This window comes from Corvus brachyrhynchos, unplaced genomic scaffold (assembly GCF_000691975.1).
Source record: "Corvus brachyrhynchos isolate BGI_N302 unplaced genomic scaffold, ASM69197v1 scaffold115, whole genome shotgun sequence".
Classification (NCBI taxonomy): Eukaryota; Metazoa; Chordata; class Aves; order Passeriformes; family Corvidae; genus Corvus; species Corvus brachyrhynchos.
The window spans coordinates 8,453,576-8,470,995 of record NW_008239553.1 but is presented as its reverse complement, the minus strand read 5'-3'; the positions used below and the strand labels follow the sequence as shown (position 1 = coordinate 8,470,995).

The 17,420-nt window shown below is 42.3% G+C and overlaps 1 protein-coding gene across 1 annotated transcript in view; it reads left to right on the top strand.

Moving 5' to 3' along the window:
* Positions 1-17,420, top strand: part of LTK (leukocyte receptor tyrosine kinase) — a 97,389-nt gene that overhangs the window by 67,518 nt on the left and 12,451 nt on the right. Inside the window, exons 11-24 of the mRNA XM_017742095.1 lie at positions 2,427-2,528; positions 4,108-4,285; positions 4,806-4,956; positions 7,118-7,249; positions 7,784-7,940; positions 8,810-8,992; positions 9,497-9,595; positions 10,100-10,252; positions 10,996-11,106; positions 11,756-11,942; positions 12,645-12,735; positions 13,975-14,039; positions 16,021-16,150; positions 17,386-17,420. Coding sequence (XP_017597584.1) covers positions 2,427-2,528; positions 4,108-4,285; positions 4,806-4,956; positions 7,118-7,249; positions 7,784-7,940; positions 8,810-8,992; positions 9,497-9,595; positions 10,100-10,252; positions 10,996-11,106; positions 11,756-11,942; positions 12,645-12,735; positions 13,975-14,039; positions 16,021-16,150; positions 17,386-17,420 — 1,774 coding nt within the window. The remainder of the gene's footprint in view (positions 1-2,426; positions 2,529-4,107; positions 4,286-4,805; positions 4,957-7,117; positions 7,250-7,783; positions 7,941-8,809; positions 8,993-9,496; positions 9,596-10,099; positions 10,253-10,995; positions 11,107-11,755; positions 11,943-12,644; positions 12,736-13,974; positions 14,040-16,020; positions 16,151-17,385) is intronic.

Genomic DNA, 17,420 nt, shown 5'->3' with positions numbered 1-17,420 from the left:
AACAAGACTGTCCAAAGAGAGCTTTTGTATAGCTTATCTCTACTTCTTGATTTTAGAGTCCCTGACCCAGCAAAGTCTGATTCTGTTGCCCTCCCAGTCCCTTCTTGAGGTGAATGGTGGGGAGCAGTTCAAGCCTCATTACTGCCTCCTTTCACTGATTGAAGAAGGTGTTGACTAGAAATGCAGTAGATCAGCCAAAGGGATGGAGAAGGGGGAAGCTGGTAAAGCCTCCCCCTTCTCTGTCCCACTGCAGGACAAGCTGGAGAGGCTTCCAGGAATACTGCAACCTGTAGGGTTGAATCTCTGAGGAGGCCATTCACACCTTGAGGATCCTGTGAGGCATCTCACTCAGATTAATCTCAGCCACCAGACCTCTCTCTCTATTTTCATTACAGTCACAGAGACATTGAAGCAGGAGTGAATTACTTTAGCTTTCTTCCTGCAGAAGATGCCCTGTCTTTCTCCTTTACACTTCCCTCTGACTCTTTTCCATGGGGAAATCAGTGTTAGCTAAAACCTGGAGAAAGGAAGTCAGTGCTCTTCACATTATTCTTATATAAATATACATTAATATGAATTAATTCTTGTTCCCTTCCATTCACTCTACAGTCAACATGTTGGCTGTTAGAAGAGGAAGTGGAAACTATAATAGACTGGAGCACCAGCCCCTGGATCCCAATGTTTGTAGAAAGTGCCAGCCTTAAAAGAGTTAACAGCTCACATGGACAGGATGGTGCTCAGCCTGTGTTGCAGCTCCTATGCTCACTCCTTAGTACAGAGGAAACAGAAAGTTTCTTCTGGAGAGTAAGGGTTTGAGACTGTTTGGAGAAGGAAGAAAGATTTTTGGTTTGGGAATGAGGCATTGCCTTAGGATACTCAGTTGGGATGCCACAAAAAAATCCATGCAGACACACAGGTTGACTGTTTCAGAGAGTGATTTTACATTCCTTTGCTCCGGCAAACATAACCAGACTTCTTGTACATTGCTAAGATCTGAAACTGTTGTGACCTTTGGGATTTGTAATTCAGTGCAGGCCTTGGGGAGCATCTTTTCTGGCCATGCATTGTATTTTTCATTCTGTTTTCCTCCTTGCATTTGATTAAATTCATTTGTTTTGGATTAATTTCATTTTTCACTGGCTTGACAACTTCACCCATTGAAGTTCTTCATCTCAGTATGAACAGTGTGTCAGTACAAAGCTTTCTTTTACTTCCATGCATCAGTGTGCTCTCAGTCAGACCTTGGGGGAATGTTCTCAGGAGTAAAAGCTCAGCAAGGTCTCCATACTTCAATTAGTTATTTGGCCTTTCTGACACAGCTAACAAGGGTGTTAATTATCGCTATTTAGAGCAGTGGCTTTGTGGCAGAGATCATTTTCCATCTGGAACTGAGTGAGTCTCTTTTCAATAGAGCATCAGACAGCTGTTAGATTCTCACAACTGGAACAAATTGAAATATTTGTAATGTTTTTCAACTGATGAAAAATGTTCAGTATTAAATTAACTGAGGGCTCAGATGGAAATAAGCCGGTCCTTTTTCTTATAGAGATTTTCCAAGCAAAAATCTGCATAAAACCAGGTAATTTAACTATTGAAACAGGCTGCTTGCAGGTTATGAGGCAAGGGTTCAGTTATTACTTCTTCCTGTTGTAAGGCAGCATTGGTTTTGTGGTGTTCTCAACGCATTCTGATGTTTTGGATCAGCAATTGATTTGAAATTCCTCCTCTCTGAGAAAGGGCTGGTTTTCAAAGGCCAATCTCAGTGGTCAGAAATGTAGAGTTTTGCTCTGTGGTTTTCAAAAAGGTCTGTCCAAAGATTTACATCTCGTGTCAAGGGTATGCTTCTGTTTCTTAACTGTGTATGTTAGTGAGGCATGTAATTTTTAGTATTTTGTTCTCTAAGGGAGGTCTCAGGTACTCAAAGTTGATTACTGAGAGGGGAGTGATCTGTTAAGCTGGTTTACTTGCCATGACACCATTCAGAACCAAAGACAATGATTTTTGTCACCACTCTCCTTTACACCTCCTGTCATTTGACTATCCAGAATTGTCACCTACCTGTTTGACCAGCAGAACATCGATACCTGCTATCTGTTCTCCCACACTACATTTTTTTCTAAAATCTCTTGTAATCGCTAGAGCAATTTGCAGGCCAAGGAGCTTATCCTGCATGGGATAATATGCAGAGTCTGTGTTCATGTGAAGACCCACTGACTTCAGCACAGACACAAGTAGCTAACCCAGGACATGGGCTCAAAAGAGTAATACAGAATTATGATTTTTCAGAACACATTTTCTACCCAAGGTAATATTCACTTATTTTAACCAAATGGTTGCACTTAATTAATTAATGTAATCTTTAAATTTTCCATCCCTCTTTTCTACCATCTTCCCACCTCTTTCCACTATTCTACAAACTATTACAGGAAGACAACTGAATCATTTTGGTGGGAAACGCCAGTACCCACGTGAGATTAGTATCCTGGATGAGCATCTTCTGAACCCCCTGGAAGAGCCCTCCCTCCCAGGTACCTGATTCAGTACAGAAAACCTGTCTCTTGACTATAAAAGGTGGCTCCCTTCCTGTCTCCTGTGTGTGATCTGCCTGCCCTACAGCAATAGGGCAGCTATATGTAATCCGTGCCAAAGATGTGGAAACTGTGTCAGGTAGTCTCTGGCTATAGGGAAGCAGTTTGCTGGAGCCCAGCTCACCAGTCCTGAAATAGCAGGTTCTCTTTAAAGAAAAGCAGAATCTCTTTAAGCAAAAACAGAAAAGCTGCATGACTCAGATTCGGAGTGCACAAATAGGCAGCTTAGGAACATGAGGTGTAGACCTGTACAGAAAGTTGGGAATAGAAAGAGTACTGAGCAGTGAAGCTGAATAAAATGTGTGTAGAATAGTGGTGTAAAGATGAAAATCCAGGGAGGAGAAGTAAGTGAGGAGAAAAAATGGATGAGAAACTAGGAGAACAGGGGACACTGGGGACTAATTTACTGATAGCGGTAGAGATTGCCACTCTGGCGGACAGATAAGAACTGTGTGGGTGAGAAGAGCTGTCTAAAAGAGGAGATGAGGAGGAGAGGTTGTTCTTGAGGCTGTTTTGCGGCCAACAAATACCAGTGTGTGACTGTACCAGCTCCTGAAGGCTGTGTCCACCTGGAATGTGACAATCTGTACTGCTGTCTGCTCCCGTTAGCTCAAGGGAATGCTGTAATGTAGCTGAAACTCATACTGCATTGATCCATCTGCATGTTTGCAGGAGGATGTCTGTTGGGGATAGTTTTTCTTGCCTTTTCCTTTAAACAAGATTGGAATTTTTCTTTTAAAAGTTTGTAATTTTTACCTCTATTTTAACCATTCGGCTCTTAAACAGTTCTACTTTTGACCCAGGCTTTTGGCAGTGCACACACTGCATCACACAGTTTTTAGATAGGTTACTGAAAAGTTTTATTCTTAGGCTTCAACTAATTATGTGAAGAAAGTGGATTTGTTTGGGTCTTAGAAAATTACTGTGAAATGGAGGACATAGTTATCTGCTGCACTGTTGTAGAAACAAAAGAATAATGCTTAATGAGAACCAGGAAAGAAATTGCTTGGGGGAGAAGGGTCCCTGCTGACAGGAGCAAGAGGCCGTCCCCTGGCTGTTTCTGCTGCCACAGGCTTTTTGGGCAAACCTGAAACAAGTCCCTTGAAACTTTCACTGTGTTTCATAAACGGTCACTAGCTGTAATGACAGATACTTTCAGCTCATGTTTCTGGGTACATGGTTTAGTTCTCCTCTGGAAAGTTGAACACCTTCTTCCTTCAGACTGCCACTGAGAAGAGGAATTTGATCATATCTGTGAGACACTTGGATAAACCCCTTCTTAGAAGTCCAGTCCCTCTTCTCTTTTCCTTTCCCCCCTCACACCCAATCAATAAAGTTTATCTGCAGTCCAGGATTTATCATATAGTGTGCAGGAAATAAGGTAAGAGAGGAGAAAAGCAAACAGTGACCGTAACAAAGGAGTAGTTGTGCTATGACTAGAAGAAAGTGTGTATAATTTAAGTACTGAGAAATACAGGGAAGCTCACATCAGACTCAACTCTTGCTGTTTTGGTCACAGGGGACACAACTGTTGTTCTGTGGTGGTTCTCAACATGTGGCGCCAGTGGTCCCCGTGGGCCAACTCAAGCTCAGTGCGACAGTGCCTACAGGAACAGCAATGTGTCAGTGACTGTGGAGAAGGAGGGCAGACTCCGGGGAGTGCAAGTCTGGAGAGTGCCAGCCACAAACATATACAGGTGAGGATCAGTGTGTGCTGGAGGGCAGCCACCTTTAACTGCTTTTTGTTTCTGGAGTTTCAACAAGCACAAGTGTGGGACCATCTGTACTGAGTGGGTGGAGAGTGAATAAATAGGAGCAGTAGTTATAAGGATATATGTCTGAGCTACTGTGAAGCATGGGAGGGTGAGCAGTGACTCAGAAGAGATCAGAAGAGGAGTGAGAGTGGGCATACAGTCAAGTAGAAGTGGCACCATCATCTCAGTCCTGTAGCCTTAGACTTCTAGAGTGGGCTATACCAGCTCATGCTATTTGCTCCTGCAGTCTCTGTTGCCAGTACTCTGGTGAGGGTTGGTCTATCTTCCTGAGCAGCCTACCTACATGGGTCTCAAAGAATAGCCACAAGCTACTACAGCAGGGGAGCCTGCTCTGGAGAAATGTCTGTTTGGAAGTGAAGGCTGGAGAGACCTTGCAGATGCATTCATTTTGGGGATGAGAAGTGTGAGAGTTGTTTCTTCAACTATTTACTATTTCTTGCAGGATTTCTGCCTATGGAGCAGCCGGCGGGAAGGGAGCCAAAAACCACAATAAGAGGTCCCACGGGGTCTTCATCTCAGCCACCTTCCACCTGGAGAAAGATGAGCTGCTGTACATCTTAGTGGGGCAGCAGGGGGAAGATGCCTGCCCTGGGGTGAGGGCCACCAAGCATGTGTGGGCAGAGACCTTGTAGATACTATTCAGTGGGTGGCTTGGGGTTTGGTGATAAAAGATAGAAATCCCAGAATCCAGCAATGAAATCCAGTCAGGAGACAGGAAATAACCAATAAAAGTTAGAAAGAATCTCAATACAGATATAAAGAACACTGAAAAGAAAAACAATCCCAAAATGGACAAACAAATATGAAGCCCACAGAAACTTTGCTTTAAGCTCCTGGTGTTTGAAATAAGTTCTTCATCAGCTTTCTTGTGCTTATTTTAAGCAGCAAGCTTGTAGGCGAGTGATATGCTCTCTCTCTTGTTTTTCCACAGCCTAGGGTTTTTCTGTCTGCCAGGATTTTCAGAAAATTTACTATTATTTATGGAAGCATCCAGCAGTGTTGTGGCTGCACTGTGTTAGATACTCTCTAAGCTTAAAGACTAAAGTCTGAATCCAAAGTCTACCAAAACCAGTGAGAATCTTCCCACCAACTCCAGCGGCCCCTGGATTAGGTTTTTGTAATGGCAAAAAAAACACTCATGAGAAATGGAAATTGGTGACATGAACACTTATATATGTGTCCTCTAATGCTAGACCCAATGATCTGAAAGTCCTTTTGCCACTTAGGCTCAAAAACTACCTCTTTTCAGCATCAGCTTTTGATACTGCCTTTTTCCGGAAGTGCTATCTGTTAACCCCTGCCTGGGAACAAAGCTGTTTTTTCCCCACAGAATGGTGTGTTTGGGGATGCATAAACTATTCCTGTAGGCATTTGAAGTTACTGTTTACTTTCCTCACGGGACATGAGATCTTACCCAGATGCTGCAACAGACTCTAAACCCACCTTTTCTTCATTTTATATTGTACAAGAATCTTATCTATCTAAATAAAACATAATTTTGCATGTCTGCATTTCCCTTTTCAGTGCACTCTCCAGTCTTAGGTCATAATCTGAAAAGCTTCCATTAATCCCTTTCATTTCATGATTTTTTCTCCAAATTGCAAATTATAAACCACCACTGACTATCTCTCTCTGGCAGGTGCTGCTGGAAAAAGTTGCAGTTAATTTTTCCCACTTCCAAAGCCCAACTTTCTTTGGCTTTGGAAATCACGATGAATCTGTGTATTGGGTGACTAATGTTTGTTTTCCTTTCTCTGGAGAAGTTCTGCAGCTCCAAACCTTGATTCTCTCTCCTCAGATTTACCCCAGTTGCTTTTCCCTGGTCTTCATCTACCTTGCCATCTTTTGTCCTCCTGTTTGAATTAACCAGACAAATTGCTCCACCGACTAAGAAAGGCCATGCACCATGGCTAACAGAATTGAGAAAGAGCTCTCCCTCTGTCATTTTCAGTCAGTCTCAGTCTCAGTCTTGGGATGAGATGCAACGGGCAGTAAATGGAACACATTCCAGAACACATTCTGAATGTGAAGAACTTCTCTGCTGTGAGGGTGACTGAGAACTGGAACAGGTTTCCCAGGGAGACTGTAGAGTTTCTTTCTTTGGAGACAGTCAAAAGCCATCTGGACACAATCTTGAGTTACATGCTCCAGGGAAGTCTCCTTGAGAAGGGAGGTTGGACTAGAAGACCTCCAGTGGTCGCTTCCAACCTTCCCCATTCTGTGATTCTGCATGAATGAGAGGACACAGCCAGTAAGACTGGTGCCGGAATAGGAAACTGGGTCTCCAAATTACTCTTCCAAGATGTGTCAATAGATTATTCTTAACTATGTGTGGGTCACCCATGTCTGCTTTGTGTATTTATCTCCTTGAGAAATAAATAGTAAATACAGCAGTAAGAAAGTTCTCAGAATTAATCCCTAATCCAGAATATTTTAATGGTTTTGGTTATAAGAAGTTCTAAATATGCAAAGTATTAATGACATGAAATTAATAATGAGTTATTACTTTTTTTTCTATGCATCTTTATTTTCATTTGCATATGTGAGTTTGCTAATCAGAAGTTACAGACAGATCTATCCCTCAGCTGTCAGTCCTAGTAGAAAAGGTCAGTTTCTCCAAAGATAATCTACATACTGGTTTATATCTGTCTACTACGCATGACAAACATTATGACATTATTAAACTGAAATACACAGACAACTCTCAAGAGCTGGACTTAGTGATATCTGAGTCCATCTCTTGTCTCCTTTCAGGGCAACCCTGAAACCCAGAAGATCTGCTTAGGGGAGTCATCTCTCATTGAAGAAGATTACAAAAAAAAAAAGGACCTGAAGGAATGGGCTGGAGGAGGTGGGGGTGGAGGAGGAGCAACCTACATCTTTAGAGTAAGTATTTCCTTTTTGCATCCTGCCTGAGCAGTGTCCAGCAGAGCAACTAGCTCTCACTGACAGTCATGGCATGTGATAAATAGTTCTTTAAAACAATTGTGAAAAAGGAATCTTACTCTTCTGCCTCTCTCTCCCCCTCCTCTTTCTGCTTTTCTTTGGTTTTTGTCTTTTTAATTGTTTCTCTCTTTTCATATCCTTGTTCATATTTATCACTGTCACTAGGCTAGGTGAACTGGTTCCTCAGTCCTTAACAGCTCGGATGTGGGAATTACACCAGGATCCCACTTCAATGCTGGCAGCAGTCCTAAAATAAAAATGAATCCCAAAACCTTGATGTTCAGTTAGTTACTTTTGTACTCAGGAACATGATATAAAGTAATTTTGTAATGATTCTATGAGACAAGCAGTAACATTGCCCTGGCCTTGGGCCACTCTTCTTTGGGATGCTTTCACGATCTTTGATGAGTTTATGTGAGTTCACATATCCAAGGGATGTGAAATTTTTCTGATGTTTGATGGGGGGTTTTCCAGCAGAAGGATGGGATTTTCGAACCTTTGCTCATCGCAGCAGGAGGAGGAGGAAAAGCCTATCTGAAGGCTCAGGACATCTCCCTGGATGATGTACCCCTGGAGCAATTTGAGAACAGCACTGCGGTTCCTGGTGTCAGTGGAAGGACTGGGGCAGCAGGTGAGATGCTAAAACTGCACAAGGTCTGAATCAGGTGACTGAATACACTCGTTGTCCTGTAGGCATGAAGTGACAGGCTACTTCTTCAATTTTTGAATTCTTCTGTGGCAGTAGTTGTTAGGAATATGTTGGTAGTCTGTAAGTCTTCTTATATGGCATGTCATGAGATAAAAGAGAATGCATATGACAGGTGATTAGTGCTCCAGTAGAGGCAATTCCATAGGAGGACTCCTTTCTTCTATGAACTGAACCAGGGAAATTGATGTTTGGGGGATGGAGCCCACTCCTTCACACTGTAACAATGGCCTTTGAAGGGAAGACTTTTTCCTGTTACTCCCCTTAAACCCTTACAAAAACAATTATATTATGGTAATCATACCAGAAATGGAAGCTTATTTATAATATTGTGATGGCTGTGCCTAGAATCCATTCCTAAGAGGCAAAAAAAATTCCGGTGGTTGTTCGTTTCCTGCTGTAGTAGGCTTACAGAGAGGCCACTAAAGTGAGATGTAGAAAACCAATTTATTTTTATTTCCCTGGGGAACTCAGCATCTCACATGGCTGACTGCCCTAACCAGTTATCCTGAAGGGGAGCGGTTGGCTCCTTATTTTCTTAATGCCACAAAAAATTGGTGCTGAGGTGTTGGTTTATGCAGCACATACCACAGGCTGTGCATTAGAGTTCCTCTTTTTTATTGCCCATGGCAGCAAGGAGCTTGTCTGTATATTCTTTTAAACTTAAAGAAGGGTTTACCTTGAACTAGGCACTTAAGAAATTAATATGGGCTAATCTCTGTCTCTCTACAAAGAATCTCTGCTTGTGCTTCCCTCACCTGTTCTTGTTTTCTTTTCTCACTCTCTGGCTGAAGGTGGAGGTGGTGGCTGGCAAGATGAGAGTCTGCTTCCTCAGGCTGGGAAGTCCCTTCTGGAAGGTGGAGAAGGAGGTCAAGCTTGTCCCCAGGCATTAGCCAAGCTCCAGTGGACCACCTCTGGTGGTTTTGGTGGGGGAGGAGGAGCTTGTACTTCTGGGGGAGGAGGTGGAGGGTACAGAGGTAAGTCTCCTGGGGAATAGTCATGATGACTAATTTTGTGCCCTTCAGCGCACCTGCAGGTCAGGGCTAGTGCTCTTAGTGCAGAGGACACTGCTGCAGGAGGTGAGGCACAGATATGAAACCTACCCTATTCTCCACCATCTCTCTGTAGCTGGGGAAATCAAGGTTATAAAGGTGTTCCTATGTGATCTAATATTTGGAAGGTGTGATGAAACATCCCTTCACCCATTCCCAAGTTACCCATGGAAAATGTTTCATTTCCTTTTTCTGCTCAAAGCAAATATATTTCTACCTTGCTGAACTGAGACACCTACATCAGATAAAGTCACTTCACTAACTTTGATACTGGCTGGGTCAAGTGAGGGTTTTACATTGTAGAATCCAGTATCACTGGAAGATTGCAGAGTGACTCCAGGTGAATGGGAATGAATGCAACCCTTCAGAGACATCAAATTTTTTGCAGCATGCAGCACTGATCAGCTGGCCGTACTCTTCTCTCCCCAGGAGGACATGCCTCTGATACTGATGATATCACAGCTGGTGGGCAGGATGGCATCTCTTTTGTGAACCCCATTGGAGAGATCTTCTTGCATCCCTTGGCAGGTACAATATGGTTCTTACTCTCATTTCTTTTCTTCCTCCTTTTTCCTTCTTCCTCTCTATCTCCTCTCTTCTCCTCCCTCTTCACCTGTCTTTGCTTTTTATTCATTTCATTAAAGCTTATTTCATGCTGCAGGTCAGATCTTTAGCTGTGGTCATTTCTTTAAATATTTCCATAGTGCTCTGGGACCTTTTTTCTCTCAATCTCTAAACCAGGAGAGTCACCAGTCATGAGGTTCAACCGCACATCCTCAGTCCCCGACTTTTCCAGGTCAATTCACTTCAAGGCCTCTCTGTTTGCTTAAGGAACCAAATATCTTCTTCCCTACTGATCCCCATCAGGCTTCTGACAAGTCCACACTGTGTTGGACTATCTGCTCTCCTGCAGAGAAGGAGAGAAGTTGTAGGTACCTGATGGGTTTTGTTTTGTTGGTTTTTTTTACCTTACTGGAACAAGATAGGAAAAACTGAACTAAGCCCACCTGTTGTGTCTGATTCCTTGTTCAGCCATGGAGAGTCATGGTGAGGTGGAGGTTCAGATCTATCTTAACTGCAGCCACTGCCACTCAGACAACTGCAAGCGGGACCCTGACACCAACCTGCCAGTCTGCCAATGTGAGATGGGGGCTGTGCTGGCCAACGACAATGTCACCTGCACTGGTAAGTTGACAAGTTTTAGCCTCATTGGATAACATCTCTGTGCTTTATATCATCTCTCCTTCTGGCTTTTTTGATGTTCAATTCCCTAGTTAGAGTGAGTGGCTCCAGTGGACAAGGTGTTGTGAGAAATGTCAGTCAAACATAGGGCTGAGAATTCCTTATGACCTTTGCTTATGTGCTGAGCTGCATCTCTGCCACCATTTCCAACATTCCCATTTGGATTAGGCAGGAGGTAAAATATCTGTAAAGAGACATGGTGTGAATTTCCTGAATGGGCTCAGTGTATCAGATATTTAAGCATAAATACCTCTCCAGGATAACGTACCACCTACTGCTGAGTTATTTAAGCCACAAATTACTTCCTTCCACAGCAGTTTCCCACTGTGCCTGTCAGCTGATGTTTTGTACTCACACTTATTTCCTCTCACAGTCTCTTGGAGCTCCAAAAGATCAAGACTGTAGAGATTTTCAACTTATGAGTAGTGATGTTACCCATTTATAGAAAACTGAAGAACGGATAAGAAATCTGTGTTTTATCAGTTAGTGTTCTTTCTTCACAATGATTTCTAAATTATTTAGGTATTTTTTCAACTTTCAGGGCTATAGAGGGATTTGCTGTAATTTTTATAGGATGCTCTGACCATGATCTCTGTACTCTCTTCTGAAATACAAGCATCAGAGGGATGCTTTACAGTAGCTCTTGTTGTTTTCTGATTAATGCACCTCTATTTTTATTCTTCCAGTGCCCCAGGGTCCTATACCAGAGGGACAGCTGCCTCTCCCCCTCCTCTTAGTTGTGGTGTCTGTGATTGTGGTGCTTGGAATGATCCTCACTTGTGGCAGCCTGTCTATCAGTAAGATATATTACTTCTTATCACCATTTGACTTGGCTTTTCCTAGTTAAATTTGACAAAAGGAGACCACCTGGCCATGTGCCAGTGCTTTCAATACTTGGAGCCAAAGTGTTGTGCTCTCCCAAGTGGATTGGAGGAACAGGGAAAAAGAAGTGATAGAAAACATCACCACCCACAATTAGGCACAAGCATAGTCCCAAAGGGTAAGGACTGCTCTTCCCTGGTATTTGCCACAGGACACAAGAGCTAGGAAAGCCTTCTTAGCATGTGTTTCTGTAGCAGCCACTGCAATACAGGATGAAATCACAATCTGTAATCAAATATATAATTCATTCAGGGAGACAGTTTGATTTTTGGGACTCTAGGTCAGCAAGATGTCTTGTGGAGGACTCTTCCTCAGCCAGTGCATAAAGTAGCATAGGAAACCTAAGTTGTTCCTAGGTGATTAGTTGCCTGCAGGACTGTTTGCATATCCAGTACTAAATCACTGAAGAGTGTGAAGAAGAGCATGAAACTGGCAGGCTAAAGATGTTTCCAGACCATTTGTAATTATGGGATTTGTGTTGCTCTGTTCTGTGTGGCCAGCATTACCTTTTCTATCCTGTTGTTGATCTTGTTTGTGCATTTTTATTTGTCTCCCCACCTGCAGTTTACCACCTGAAGAAGCAGCAGCTGGAAGGAGCCAGAGCACGACTGCAGAGCCCAGAATATAAACTGAGCAAAATTCGTACATCTGTCATCATGACTGATTACAACCCCAACTACTGCTTTGCAGGGAAGGCTGCCACTCTGAATGAGCTGAAGGAGATCCCACGGAAGAACATCTCTCTGCTTCGGTGAGAAAACAAGGGCTGCCTCTCTGACTAACTGCAAAGCACCTAGTGCAAGTCAGCCAAAATACAACAAATGTGATACTTGCTATGTTCTCTAAGATAATTTGATTCCATAAAGTTCTCAAGCAGAAGTATAAGATCATGAGCCTCCTGTTCTGTGTTCTATTATAGCTATTTCATCTCTACTGTGATTGTGTTTTTGTTGCACTTTCCTCCCGGCAGTAGCTCCCTTCCAAATTATAGCAGTATGTCTGTTTCAGCATTTCATATCACAAGGAAATTTCCTGTCACAAGGAGATACTAGGTTGCTCTTCAACTCCATGCCATCCAGATGGTACTGATCAAAGTTATATAAACTTCAGAAGGAAAAATTTGATCAATCTTATGTCTTACAGAATCTCCTGAAGACATCAGTCTGCAGTCACCTTTATTCTGTTGTTTTACATTTTTCTCTTGTCTTGCTATTGCCATACTTGGTGATAGGCCCTAGGACTGAGCAGGTCTATTTTTTGTTCAGAACCATCAAGGATCCAACCTTGTTATTTTAGTGGTAGTAACAGAAATACTGATAAGCTATTTTCAGAAGTTTTGAGACAAAAACAAAACTCTGTTGTTGATTTGTCTTGTACTGGATGAAGAGAAGAGCTTGGCCAACACTGGATCCAAGAACATAAAATGTCCGTTCCCTCTCTTCTTTTCTTGCAGGGCACTAGGACATGGTGCATTTGGTGAGGTTTATGAGGGAACCGTGGTAGGCATTGCAGGGGATCCCAACCCTCTACAAGTGGCTATCAAGGTCAGTACCCACAAATTTCTTATACAGCAATAATTACCCATAAGAGCCATGTTATCTTATCACTATCCCAGCTGAAAATTCACTTTGATCACATGCTTAATGTCATATGCATATGTGTGATGCAGGCTCACACACATTGCTGCATCCAGGCATTATCAGCTTTGGTTTGAGTGCTTTCTTTCTCCTAAGTTTATCACATGATATATTTAAAATTTTGTATTGTTTCTCATTTCCCTTTATACCGAGAGTAATGTTTTTCTACTCTATGTGAAATTTTCAGGTAGTCCCTTGATATTGCACAGTGTTAAAGATGCTGTTGTAAATATATATTGTTATATCACACTAATTTCCCTATCATTAATGGCAAGAGATGACAGGCTGGTTTTCTCTGAAATTACTGCTATTGCCTCAGGATTTGTCAGTTACTCAGCCCTGAAATTAAGGATGCTCATAGTCTGCTTCTGTTATTTTATAAGCTTGTTACTTAGAGAACCAAATCTCCTTCTATGAGTTCAGCTCAAGAACACAGCTTTTGTTAACAAAAAGAAGTTCTACTCTTATTAATCCTGTCTTTTACGTAATGAATTTCCCTGTGCCACTGTGGATGAAAACCCAGGACATTAATAAGCAGTTGGACCTGCCCAACTCAGTTTCACTATCCAGACTGGAAAAAGCACCAGAGCACAGTGGCAAACAAAAGAAGATCAGCATGTTTTTCATTTGTGATAGTCCAGTTCATCTGTATCAGCAGAAGATGCTGTCCAAATCTGATGGTAGGAAAGAAAGCTATAAGGGCGTGTGACACACGTGTTTAAATCAAATGGCTTGTATGTGTCATAGGACATGCAAGCATGTGCTGCAATGTGGACACAAAGAAAAGGGAGAATAAATGTCATTTTAAAGAGCTTTCTAGGTCTGTAAGTTCCTACCTAATATTTCTCTTGATGTGTATCTGAAGCTATTTTTGCTCCAGAAGTATGCATAGAGTTCAATTCACACAGAAAAATCTTCAGGTAAGTCTGTGGTTTCCTGTTCTTACTTTAACTAGCAGATGGGTCACATGCAGTGCAACAAACTGCACACTGAAAGGATGAGCCCCTGGTCATAGGTTCCTGAGGTGATTTACGTGTTACATGCTCACTCTTTTTTTTTCCTTTTTTTTCCTTTTTTCTCTGGTGGACGTGCAAATATTCTCAATTCTTTGGTGGGGTGGCCCTCACTGCATTTACCTCCCAACAGACCCTGCCAGAAGTCTGCTCTGAGCAGGATGAGATGGATTTCCTGATGGAAGCATTGATTATCAGGTATAGTTTAAGGGGTTTTTTTACTGATGGTGGGCAGGGGGAAAAAGAGTAATGCAAGTTATCATAGAATCTCTTATCCCCTTGCCAGTGTTCAGAAAAGAAATTCAGTCTTATTTTTCACCAGAAGGTGTTTTGATAGCATATAAGTTACTGGTTTTAGCTACTTGTTTATCTCAAACAAGGTACCTGAGGTTCTTTTTTTGCCCATCTCTGGTGCTTGGCAACTTGGCTGCACAGCAGTGGGACAGAGAAGAGAATCAGAAGGACAAGATGGCTCATGGTTGAGATAAAAACAGTCTAATAGGTAAAGCAAAATCTGTGTGAGGAAGCCAAGCAGCATTAAAGAATTCATTCCCTACTTCCCATGAGCAGGCATGTGTTCAGCTATCCCAGGAAAACAGGACTCCATCATGCACAGCAGCTACTTGGGGAGACAAATGCCAAACTCTGAATGACCCTTTCCCCTCCTCCCCAGCTTTCATTGCTGAGTATGACACCATCCAGTATGGGATGTCCCTTTGGTCAGCTGGAGCCAGCTGTCCTGGCTGCGTCCTCTCACAACCTCTTGTCCCCACAGCCTTCTCACTGCGGGGGAGGTGGGTGTATGTGTGGGTGTGTGTGTGAAAAACCTTAATGCTGTGTAAGCACTGCTCAGCAGTAGCTAAAATATCAATGTGTTATCAACACTGTTTTGATCACAAATACAAAATATAGCACCATATGAGCTACTGTGAGGAAAATTAACTCTATCCCACCCAAAAATCATCACAACAATTTAACAAAGATTTCTGTTGATTGGTTCTGCTGGTCCCATTCAGAGGAGTAAGAAGGTAAAACGTTTTCGTACAGATGTGTTCTGCATTTGATTTGATGTCTTTGTAAGCTGACAGAACCTTTATAAGGTCCCTTCTGACAGTGACCTTCTGACAGTGAATTATAAGATCTATAAAACCTTCCTGGAGAAGATAACAGACAGCCACTCCTATTACCACCTGTACTTTAAGTATTCCAGTCTTAGAATTTACTTCATTAACAGAAATCCATAACCTTAAAACAATAGTAGGGTCAAGGGTGACTTTAAAATGGTAGCATAGCCGGGGTTCATTGTAAGTGTCCAGAATTAATCCATTTTGAATTTGTGCAATGTGAAGTTCCTCTTCTCATTCTCTGGCCCATCTCATACTTAGATGCTGGTTTTCTGCTATTAAAACATGAATCTCATGACTCCCTACAGTCTGCAAGAACTTTGGTAGCTGAACAGGAGGTAACACTGATGTATGCTTTTTTTAAAGAGCAATTTTAATCAATTAAGGAGTGCCTTGATTCACTTAGTAGCACATGACTCTTTCTCTTCCCCAACTTCCTTTCTATTTTTAGTTCCTTTATTATCTAGGTAATCATTATCTAAGGGAAGATGCTGCTGTCTAATGACTGAGTCTTACTGTGCCTCATGACAACCTCAGCTTCCTTTTGTAAAAAGTAGAATCAGAAAGGCAGCTGCTGCAAAAGGTATTAGCGGAGTCCCTCTGGCAGACTAAACACTGAACTGAGTCCCCCAGCTAGACAACACCATGTCTAAAATAACCAATGCTGAATTAAAATCCCTACCAGTCAGGACTTTGTATCACAAATGCCAATGAAATTTGCATGCTTAACTTTCTTATCCCTCTCATGTCACTCTCATCTTTCAGTCAGTGTGTCCATTAAATTCTCTCTTCACAGACAGAAGGCTCTGCTTTGCTTTTAGCTTTTCATACCTTCTGTTGAAGGCTTTTCATGGGCAAAGCCAGGCATAACCCTGTTCTTGGAGCTGTCATAACCAGAGAGGCATTTTGATATGTCTGAAGGTTTTTTTGGTAACAACATCAGGATTTGCTTCAATCCAGGTTGTCAAATCTCAAGGCATAATGAGAGTGTGCCAGATGTTGGCCAGGTACTAATGCTGTGTTTCTCTTCCATGTGCTGTGATCTTGGCTTTCAGTAAGTTCAATCACCAGAATATCGTGCAGTGCATCGGTGTCAGCCTACAGACGCTGCCTCGCTTCATTCTGCTGGAGCTCATGGCTGGAGGAGACATGAAGAGCTTTCTTCGGCAGAACCGACCCAGGACGGTGAGAGAACTTCCCAGCTAGTCTTGTGGTTGATTTCAGTATGAGTGCTTTTATGTTTTTATGAATTGGAAAAAGGCACTGGAGCCAAGCTAGGCTGTGCGTGTGTCCCAGCTGCCACAGACTTCCGGATACCTGTGTCTGCTTGATGCAAGCAGATGGCAGTGAGACAAAATGAAAGCAGGGCCAGAAACTCCAGTTTATTAGTAACTGAGGAGGAAATAATAAAACCTTGTCCTACCATTCCAGACTTCTCTGTTAATTAGACTACAAATTAATGGGCTTTCTTTCCTCAGTACCTGCTTTGTTTTCAGTGTACTGAGACGGCACGTGAGGAGCTAAGTTATAATCAGAATTCATAACACTAAGTCTTCAGCAGGTGTGCATTGGCACCATATGGAGAGGCACAAATTTATACCAGTTGAAGAGCTGAGCCTAATTTATTTGATATATCTCGGGCTTTGATTAGCAGCGTAGTAATTTCTCCTCACTCTTCCTGAGAGTAATAAATAAGTTCCTAGAGAAAAACTGAGAAAATTTCCCCATGGGTAATTATATAAGGGAGTGAAAATAAGCAGGGATCCTGGAAAAAGTCTTCTTTATTGTTCTTAGGGAAGTGCAGATGGTGAAGGGTTAGTACCAGTCCTGGAGTCCTGTGGTAAAGCATCCCTTTTTTACCCTGCTCCTGAGGGTAATCACTGTTCTTCTACCAGGACAGATAAGCTGATGAATGCTGATGTTGGTGTAAAGATGTGCACTTGTGCATCTTTACTGTCTCTCTTTCTCTCTCTCTCTCGTTCATGCACTAATTTCTATTGATAATTTATTGACTCACTCTTTAAAAGTGGGTGCCTTTTTTTTCTATTCCATCTCACCTTTTAAACCTGCTTGTCTTTTGGTTTCACATAACACAGTAGGGAATAGCTCTCTCCCACCCCCTTTAACAGGCTATTCACACCAGGCCATAAATCTCTTGCTAGTTTGCACTCATGTACTGTGCTCAAGAGAGGTGAAATCTCCTGAAAGTTTTGGGTTTTAAATAAGAGTTTACTCATTTTCTAACTCTTTGCTTTGATCTGCTTTATGTTCCTCTTTGCTCCTGACTCATTTAACCCTTCCCCCATTCTCTATGTATGTCTCTCCCTTTCCCATCTTCTGTCCCTCTCTGATTATCCCCTGCCTGAACTATATTCTTCTACTCCACTATTCCTCCCTTACCATTTCCTGTCCTTTTCCAGAATCAACCATCCACGTTAACAATGCAGGACCTGCT